Here is a 9485-nt window from a genome sequence, read left to right on the forward strand (position 1 = left end):
TTGTCTTCAAACGGATTTTAAAGAGATTAGAGAGACAGGAGAGAGACGCGCATGTGTCCAGTGTGGACTATAACAGTCCTCTACTTCAGCTGCTGATCTTTAATTATACAAAACTGTCCAAGCGATCAACACACCGACATATTCAAAGTGTTAGATCTCCTCACAGAGCCTGCTGTCATCTTTAAGTGGGTCAATGCTGCTGTGTGTAATGTGAACATAATGCGTGTTTCCTGTAATCCACGAGCTGCAGGTGTTCCCTGGATTTGAGGGCTCCAGGTGTTTCTTGATGCGTCTAAAGTCTCGTAATGAAATTCCCTGTGTGACCTGGTGAGAATAAAACCACAGAAATCAAATCAAATCAGAGAAAGCGATCATCAAAGTGAAGAAACAAGCATATAAACATGTTTCGACTAGTTTTAAGGATACCATTAATTGTTTTTCTTCCACGTTTAGCTCAATATTAGATAAAGACAAAATATTTGCAAAGACCAAGAAAAAAGATAAAATACACAAAAAACAATCTCAAAATTCAGCAAAGAACTATATGAAACGATCAGATCATTATCAGATGTTGTTCTGTTTAAATACATATTTTAGTTAAAGGTGCTGAAAAATGCACAGATTGTGTTGTAAATGTTCTCTAAGCACAAAATGATCTCAGAGGAACATGTGGTCCCTGGAAATGTTTGAAGAGACACGTAACCCTCTGGGTCACTTTTTACAGTTCTCCAGGGCCCCTGTGTTTTCTGTTCAGTAAAGTGTTTATATTCAGTTCAGAAAATATGTTATCTCTATGTGTGAAGTTGAGGATTGGAGGTGTGTTTGTTTTGTTTGGGTTAAATGCTAGAGTTCAAGGGCGACATCTACTGGATCAAAAAGTCACACATTCTTCCTTTAAGTTAACTGACAATAGGAGAACAGCTACTAATACTACTTTGGGATAAACTTGTTTCTGATATACAAAAAATACATTCAGTATTAATCTGTCTTAAGCGATGTCAAAATAAGATAATAAAACACGTGTTTATTAAAGTTTATCAGTACACTGTAATTAATAGACCGATTGTTATTTAGGGCGCCTGTCACTTTAAATGCCCCGTCAAACACGTCAAATGCGTGTGACGTCATTCGACACGGAAGTCATCTGTCAGAACTCTCGGAGTGGTCGTAGACGACAGGGCAGCCCCAGCTGAGGTAGGTACAGCAGATAAATACACGTTACCGTCAGAGTAAGCCCCCCCCCCCAGACCAGACCAGACCAGGACCCGAGGTGGTCTACGTCGCCTCGTGGTCTCCTGTTTGTCGGGTGTTTGCGTCGAGCCGGAAGTGTAAAGTGTCCGGACCGGTTAAGCTAACTGCTGCTAAGCTAACTCACACCGGGGTTCATAACTCTGTTAGTAAGTCAATTGACTGACATTACTGACAGCTAAAATCTGTAATATTATGATCCAGAGTGTGAAGTTTGATTCTTATCTTTACATTATCTTTAAAGTATTCATTATTTATTCAGTGGAACATTTACACACACACACGAGTGCTCCTCAGAGCGTTCATGATATTGTCTGTGGAGGACTCACCTGGCCTGTCTGTCAGGAGCTTAGCCGGTCCTGTGGACGGGGCCTGTCAGTCAATGCAAACCAGAGATTGTGTCGTTAAGTAGTATCAAAATATGGAACATTTTGGGTTTTTTTTGTGTTATAATCAGGAATAAAGACTAAAAGTCTAAATGTATATTTTGAAAGGGGTGGGGGTAGAGGACATGTCTCTGTCTGTTCAGGAGAAAACCGTTTTTTTTTAGAAGTTGTGGAAGTCAATTCTACACATTTTGGAACAAAAGTCTTCTTTCAGTGTGACAGCGAGCGGCGATCAAACAGCAGTCAGCTGATCTGTGCAGTGATTTATTAATCCTGCAGACCCAGAGGGGGCCGCTGAAGCAGAAATCCCTTCTTTCCCTTTGAGCATGGATGAAGCAGTCTCTGGTGCTGATTGGACTCTGTGACTCTTCCTGTGTTTTGTCACCTCAGAGCCCCCTGCACTTGTCACCTAAGTCTGAGGGTCATGCCGGTCCTGGCGGAGGCTGAGTCCGTGGTTGATCATCAGAGACGCTTCCAGGCTGCTGTCGATGTCATCCATAACCTCCCCAAAAATGGTACCTCACTTTTTTCACTCTCAACAAACAAACAACCATATACATGTACACCTGGGTCATGGTTTGGCGTGTGTGTGTGTGTGTGTGTGTGTGTGTGTGTGTGTGTGTGTGTGTGTGTGTGTGTGTGTGTGTGTGTGTGTGTGTGTGTGTGTGTGTGTGTGTGTGTGTGTGTGTGTGTGTGTGTGTGTGTGTGTGTGTGTGTGTGTGTGTGTGTGTGATCCTGCAGGGTCCTACAGACCATCTTATGAGGTGATGCTGCGTTTCTACAGTCTGTACAAGCAGGCCGTGTGTGGACCCTGTACAGTAGCTCGACCCGGCTTCTGGGACCCTGTGGGCCGCTACAAATGGTCTGTTTGTGTGTGTGTGTTTAATACTATTCTAACCAACATTTGGCCGATATAGTAGGAACTGTGTCACGTGTGTGCTACATGTTTGCGTCTTCCTCAGTGAGGTCTCTCTGCAGGTCAGTGACTGAAGGCTTTATCTCACACACACTACTAAAGGTTTCATTCAGCCTGTTGTGTAAGCTCAAACTGCGTCTCAGGTTCACATGTTGACACACAGAAACCCGGTCTGAAGTCAACGGTGCAGCACTTTCCTCTTCTTTAAAAATGTGCTCTATTTACACAGCAGGCAAGTTCACAGCCAGTTTTACACTCAAGGATTTGTGTAATATCTGTGTTACTCATCTATATTAAAATGACAAGAACTCAGCCATGTGCCACAATGCACACAAACTTAAAGACAGCCTCGCAGCTATGTCGCATGCAGCACAGAGGATTTACTTGTCAAAACCAGGACACTTTGCTGCGTGTCATCCCCAACATTTCATGTTCCTCTTCAGCTTTCCTTTGCTGTAGAGTTTTTTAAAAAAAGCCTCCAAAAATCTACCAGAAAAAAAATAACTTGGGACGATAAATGTTGCAAAGAAGTCTTGTTACGCCCCACCATCAGGCGGCCCTATGGGGCTAACAAGAACCCACAAATTGACCCATTAAAACACACTAACCAAGTCAAATAAAGGGATTTATTACAATTATACAAACTAAATGATAACAATGATCAACTTAGACTAATGTGACAAAACACAACAAACAATCCCTGACAGACACCCACAGCAGTCCCATCCCCAAAAGTCTTCTGCCTGCTGAAGCCAGCACAAGCCTTTTAAGCACTGAATCCAGGTGAGCCTCGTTGGACAATCAGTGGCCACACCTGTGCAGGAGAAAAATAGAAAGGGAACAAAACAGCACAGGGAACATACAGCCGTAACCCCCCCACCCTTAAAACAATGAATAAATAATTGGTTATTAAAACCATTTAAAATACCATCAATCTTAAACATTTATTCATTGAATTACAGTGCATTGTGCAAATAAATTTACACATTAAAATTATAAAATGGGTGTTACATACTAAAGCTATTCAGCAATCAATTGCACAGCTCAAAAACAGAATTCACAAAATATGTGCAATTATGTTACAAAGAAGAAACATGGGACTACTACGGACGAAAGTGTTAACACGGGTCGATAGTGAAACACAGTGAACACAAAAGGGCCATCTAAAACACTTAACCGTTTAAAAAGTTAAGCATCAACTACAATGGTATAGCCAATCAGTGGGTGCCACTCCCACGTGCAAATTAGCTACCACCATGAGGTGAAACAAAGTACACGAAAAGTAACACATGACAAAATATTGACTGCAACACCACCACACAAAATGGCCCCCCTGTAGACCCACTACAATAATGTTGCACTCACAAGTAGCAACTTCAAAATGGCCCAAACGAAAGTGGAGTGCAGTTACCAATGAAATGTCACAAAAGTTACACCGACGCACTTAATGCAGCGACACAAACTCACAACATGTACAAACTTTCCCATCAGCAAGCAAAGTTAGCGAGCCCCCCTGAGTGCGGTAAAAAGAAAAAGTAATCTCACCTGGAACCTAGAACTAAAACCTGACTTTCTTCAGAGGCTTGCCGGGCTCGAGGCGACTTTAAAGACAAACGTCAGACTTCCAGACATTACTGAAAGGTCCGACACGCCTACCCCCAACAGAGAACAGGTCTCCACCCAGGATTACCTCCAAAAATAAAAAAGCAAAACAACAAATAGTGGACCGTTGGAAGGACTGAACACCCCACCTGGCCCACTCCCTCACTAACCAGGGAGATCACTTACAACATTTTCAATGCACTCAAGGTACTATACTGAACTAATACTCACCAGGAAGCACAAAATGACTGAAGAAAACTCAACAATTTACACCAAAACACAACTTCACCTCATGGACGTTATCAATTTCCCGGACGAGCCCCCAATTGTTACGCCCCACCATCAGGCGGCCCTATGGGGCTAACAAGAACCCACAAATTGACCCATTAAAACACACTAATCAAGTCAAATAAAGGGATTTATTACAATTATACAAACTAAATGATAACAATGATCAACTTAGACTAATGTGACAAAACACAACAAACAATCCCTGACAGACACCCACAGCAGTCCCATCCCCAAAAGTCTTCTGCCTGCTGAAGCCAGCACAAGCCTTTTAAGCACTGAATCCAGGTGAGCCTCGTTGGACAATCAGTGGCCACACCTGTGCAGGAGAAAAATAGAAAGGGAACAAAACAGCACAGGGAACATACAGCCGTAACAGTCTGATTTCACCTCACAGTACACAGCTGAGCGTCAGTGTTACAGCATTTTCCTCACGTTGTTGATCTTTATAATACGTGTGTGTGTGTGTGTGTGTGTGTGTGTGTGTGTGTGTGTGTGTGTGTGTGTGTGTGTGTGTGTGTGTGTGTGTGTGTGTGTGTGTGTGTGTGTGTGTGTGTGTGTGTGTGTGTGTGTGTGTGTGTGTGTGTGTGTGTGTGTGTGTGTGTGTGTGTGTGTTAGGGATGCCTGGAGCAGCCTGGGAGAGATGAGCAGTGAGGGCGCCATGGCAGCTTACGTGGACGAGATGAAGAAAGTAGCTCAGGAGGTGACGGCTGCTTCGCTTTCATTTAAAGTTCACGATATGCTGAATGGCTGCGTTTGTATTGATTTAACCTGATCCAACTCTGTCCACTGTTAGAACTTCTGTTTGCTTCATGCCGGCTTTTTTTAGCTCTTTTTTAAAAAAGTTTTTATGTAACACAGAAACATTAAGTTTGACATGAACCATTTAAAAGATGCTCAGATGAACAGAGAGCTGTAATCCAGGGATCAATAAATGTTTCCACTGACTCTGCAGGTCATCGACACCATGCCCATGAACGAGAAGACCGCCTCTCTTCTCCACCACTTCGAGCCTCTCTACCTGGTGATCGACGACATGCCGCGGCCTCCACAGTCTCTGCTCACGCTCAAAGAAGGTGCGTGACCCGGGGGGAGGCTCCGCCTGGAAGCAGACCGGGCTCACTGTAAAGTTGTCTCTCTCTCTCTTGCAGGTCTTGAAGGCAGGGAGGACTCTGGCCGTCCTGCACAGATGAAGGAGGAGGAAGAGGAGCACGCTGCGCCTGCAGAGGACTCTTCTCCTCCAGAGGCTGCAGATCCAGACTTCAACCTGTCCGAGGTCGTAGACCTCACGGCTCACATCATCCCCAACGGTAAGTTAGGTCGACTCGAACAGACCAATTCTCTGCACCTGAGTTCAGTTTAGATCCTGACGCTGACCTCACACCAAACGACATTTCAAGTGATCAAAGTCACAGACACATTTCTAAAGTCTGGATGAAATGACACGAGTTGTTCTAAAGTCGTGTCGTCCTCCGTGATCTCCGCTTTTCTGTTTTTACAGTACAAGCTGTTTTAATGTGGCCATTTTCTCGTCCTGGCGTGACAATAAAATCAAACGTGTTTAATATAAACACAGGTCTTGAGACTTTGGAACCCCCCCCCCCCAAACAAACAGTTATCAATGTTCGTACAGATTTGCTGTTGAAGGAAAATGTATTACCAACTATAAAGATTCTCTGCATGTTTATTTGAGCCGTTGAAGATGTTAAAAGTCTTTATTGCGTGTTTTGTCATGATGATCAGGAACACTGTGTGATGAGACACTTTAGATCTGAGAGTTTTTTTAAGTATTATTTTGAAACATTGTGAAAAATGTTCAGAGTCCTGTTGACCTTCGATCTCCAAGGAAAAGATTTAAAGCGTAGCTGCTGGCTCGTCTTTAGTTCTGTGGCGTCTCCTTTAAAAAGTACGGAGATCTCTTAAACAGCCCGGTGTCATGTCGTATGATTTATATGTTCTGTTAAAATGTGAACAAACGTGTCGTTGTGTTCCTGCAGACTCGGGCGTGTCAGAGGGTTTGGTGTTGACGAGCGACTCGGAGAGCGAGATCTTCTGTGACTCTGTGGATTCAGTCGAGCAAATCAGCGACATCAAGGTGAAACTGGCAGACTTCTCTGAGTCGATGTCATAACTGCACAGAGTCTAACGTGAAGCTCATGTCTGCACACAGATTCCAGCCGCCAAGTCAAACGGTTTCCACAACGGACACGTGTCCTCCGAGTCCCCCGCGCTTCAGCTGGAAGGTCGTCTGGAGGTCAGACAGGTCGGAGCAGGTCAGGGTGGAGAGGGGGCGGACGACGGGAAAGGTCCGGGTCAGAACAGGAGGAGTCGAGACGCCGGACGGGACCCCTCGTACCACAACTGGAGAGAACGTAAATACGTGACATCGTGCAGCTTCACGATGACGCTTGATTTATTCAAATCAGATCTTTAAAACCTGCTTACGGTCTGCGTTTAAACTGCTGCTGATGTTCTGCAGGCGGTGTTCCTCAGGGCAGTCCCAGACGGGGAGCACCAGGCAGCGGAGGAGGAGGTGGTGGTGGTGTTGGAGGAGGAGGAGGAGGAGGAGGAGGAGGGGCTGGGCGAGGAGGCGGCGACGGCTCAGAGTCCGCTGCAGAGAGGCTGCATGACGCCCACCTGCAGCAGCAGATCGTCCTCGCCCTACGGCGGCTCAGAGAGGACATGAGGAGCGTGATGGAGCGCCTGGAGGTGGTGGAGAGGCTCGCCGCAACACACGTGAGCTCACATCTCAGAACTGTTCTCTGACTCGGCTCCTCATGTGGCACCACTGGAGAGGATGAAAACATCTAGAATATACTCTGACTCCTACAGGTGTGTTCAGTGCTCTGAAGTTATGTTGTGTTTGACAGAGCCAGAGTTCAGAGTGGAGAACGTGCCTGCAGTGTGCAGCTGCAGACTCACAACAACAGGTACGATCCTCTGGGTGCTCAATGTTCACTTCTCCATCTCCTCAGCTCTCTGAGGCGTCCCTGAACGCCACACAGCCCGAGCAGTAGGGCTGTGTGGCGTTCAGGGACACTGCTGTTTGGCTGTTCTTGGCTAAATAACGAGACGTTTCATTCTCTCTCTCTCAGGAGGAGACGTGGTGGCCGTTTGACGTGTCGGGTCAGACCGTGCTCCTCTTCCTGGTGTGGCCGTTTGTGGCTCAGGGTCTGGTCTACCTGCTGAGGAGAGCCCAGAAGAGGAACCGCATCACGTCATGAACGGAGCTCACAAAGACTTTTCACCCATCCACCCACGGAGAGAAGTTTTAATTTGTACGGAAGGATTCAAACAAAACAGAATGAACAGGAAGTCGCCATCCTCCCTCTCTGCGTTCACTGGAAGGAAGGGGGGGGGACGCATAGTTGATCCACATCTGGATTTTAATCCCCTCTTACCAAGAGGGTCCTCATTTAAATCATCCAGGTGGAGTCTGACGGCAGCAAGAGATTGTCTTTGTCAAACCTGTACTTACACTGATCATCAGAGCCTCAACACTAAGACACTAAGGCCTGATTCACCGAGAAGCGAGGGCGGATTACTCTAATGCTCCCACTATCAGCTCCGTCTGAAGGTCTGCGTCACAAAGCGAACAACTCGAAGGATGTTGGCCACTTTGTAAATAAATAAATACAATCAATAATGTAGCCGTTAGCCCCCCGTGTTTGAGAACGAGCCGAACTGCACAGAGGCTTATTTGCATAGAAAGGAGCGAGGGGAGCATTTAACCCTTTACGCGCGTTTTGTGACCAGACGTGTTCGAGACCGAAATGTATCAACGACCCCGAAATGTTACAAAAAAATATATATAACAAAACCCAAAAATGTAATAACTGATAATCGATGTAACAAAATGCTGAAGACTTTTTGCCCAACATGTAAAAATGTGTTGCATTTTGAGGAGAATAATTTTTCCAGCCCCATAAAATAATAACTTGGGTTTTGTTATTATTATTTGTTTACATTTGGGATCGTTGTTACATTTCGGGCTCTGACAAGACGACGTCTTCTACGCAGCTTTTCTGAAATCCAGCTCTTACATTGTGAATCAGGCCCAGTGTCATGTCACCATATATTTCTTTCTTCCTTTTGTAGGGGCCTGAACTGTCCTCATCTCAGAGCTCTCCAATAACAGAAGTCAACCCACAGATCTGATGATCACTAAAAAAAACATCACTGTCACTTTAAAACTGGGAGGAGCCGCCGTTTGTCGGACGACGGCGCTCGTCATTTTACTGCAATATTTCACAGCTGGTTCTTAATCTCTGAATGTTTGTCGGCGTCTCTTCTGACTTATATTCACAGAGAATTCAGGTGTTTTTAAACTGTGGATGAAGGTACGAGGAAGGATACGTCTCAGCGTCTGCCGGCTGAAGAGTTTTTGTACCTTGAAGGTATTTAGACACCAAAATATGGCCAACAAAATTATTTTAAATAAAAGCTTTTTCCCCTCAAAGTCTGAAGATGAAGCCGCCTGTGAAAGTCTTCTTCATGATTGTTAAATGCCTGAAGTGAAGCTGCACCTTTTTAAATCACGGGGCGACTCGAGATGTAGCAGATGACGTCGAGCCGACGTTTGCCTCGTGGGCTTGTTTTCTTACATCTGTTGATTTCCAGTGTTTTCAAAAGTGACACTGACGTGACGAGTGTAACGGAGACGATCATCAATAAATGATGGAAGAACAGGTGTGATTGTCGGTGTGCCATTATCTCTCTCTCTCTCTCTCTCTCTCTCTCTCTCTCTCTCTCAGGTTGTGCACTTAACTCTATAGGCTACAATCATTATGCATGTTTTAGGTCTGACTGAATAAAATGAATCCTTTATGAATTTCCTATGTTCAGCATTTGCAACACTTTTACCTACAATTTCTCCAGATACTATAAAGTGAAGTACACACATCTTAAACCATTTATATTAATTGCACTCCATTAGCCAACCTATACCTGTCTGTCTGCGTAAAGACAGCTGATAGGTTTGCTTGTTGTGCTGTGTCAAGATTGACAACTTAAACCAATCATGACTTTAGATCTCATGTGTTTTG

At 44.9% G+C, this 9485-nt stretch overlaps 1 protein-coding gene and 1 long non-coding RNA gene across 4 annotated transcripts in view; one reads left to right on the top strand and one right to left on the bottom strand.

Annotated features, from left to right (window-relative positions):
- The window catches only part of acbd4 (acyl-CoA binding domain containing 4), a 179971-nt gene extending 170841 nt beyond the window's left edge, over window positions 1-9130 (top strand). The window contains exons 1-12 of one of the 3 annotated variants that reach the window (XM_079333577.1): window positions 1111-1194; window positions 2025-2149; window positions 2376-2496; window positions 5059-5143; window positions 5396-5516; window positions 5592-5750; window positions 6438-6535; window positions 6611-6812; window positions 6920-7176; window positions 7311-7370; window positions 7536-8502; window positions 8539-9130. In XM_079333577.1, coding sequence (XP_079189703.1) covers window positions 2059-2149; window positions 2376-2496; window positions 5059-5143; window positions 5396-5516; window positions 5592-5750; window positions 6438-6535; window positions 6611-6812; window positions 6920-7176; window positions 7311-7370; window positions 7536-7664 — 1323 coding nt within the window. In that variant the 5' untranslated portion in view covers window positions 1111-1194; window positions 2025-2058 and the 3' untranslated portion in view covers window positions 7665-8502; window positions 8539-9130. Of the gene's footprint in view, window positions 1-1110; window positions 1199-2024; window positions 2150-2375; window positions 2497-5058; window positions 5144-5395; window positions 5517-5591; window positions 5751-6437; window positions 6536-6610; window positions 6813-6919; window positions 7177-7310; window positions 7371-7535; window positions 8503-8538 lie in introns of those variants that run through there. The other 2 variants (XM_079333576.1, XM_079333578.1) reach the window with 2 other exon arrangements.
- LOC306817036 lies at window positions 3163-4814 on the bottom strand. The gene is made up of 2 exons (XR_013777969.1): window positions 4103-4814; window positions 3163-3364 (listed from the first exon to the last, which is right to left on the bottom strand). It is a non-coding gene; the product is annotated as an uncharacterized lncRNA (long non-coding RNA).
- Window positions 9131-9485: the final 355 nt, after the last annotated feature.

This window comes from Symphodus melops (genome assembly GCF_947650265.1).
Source record: "Symphodus melops genome assembly, chromosome: 21".
NCBI classification, from domain to species: Eukaryota; Metazoa; Chordata; class Actinopteri; order Labriformes; family Labridae; genus Symphodus; species Symphodus melops.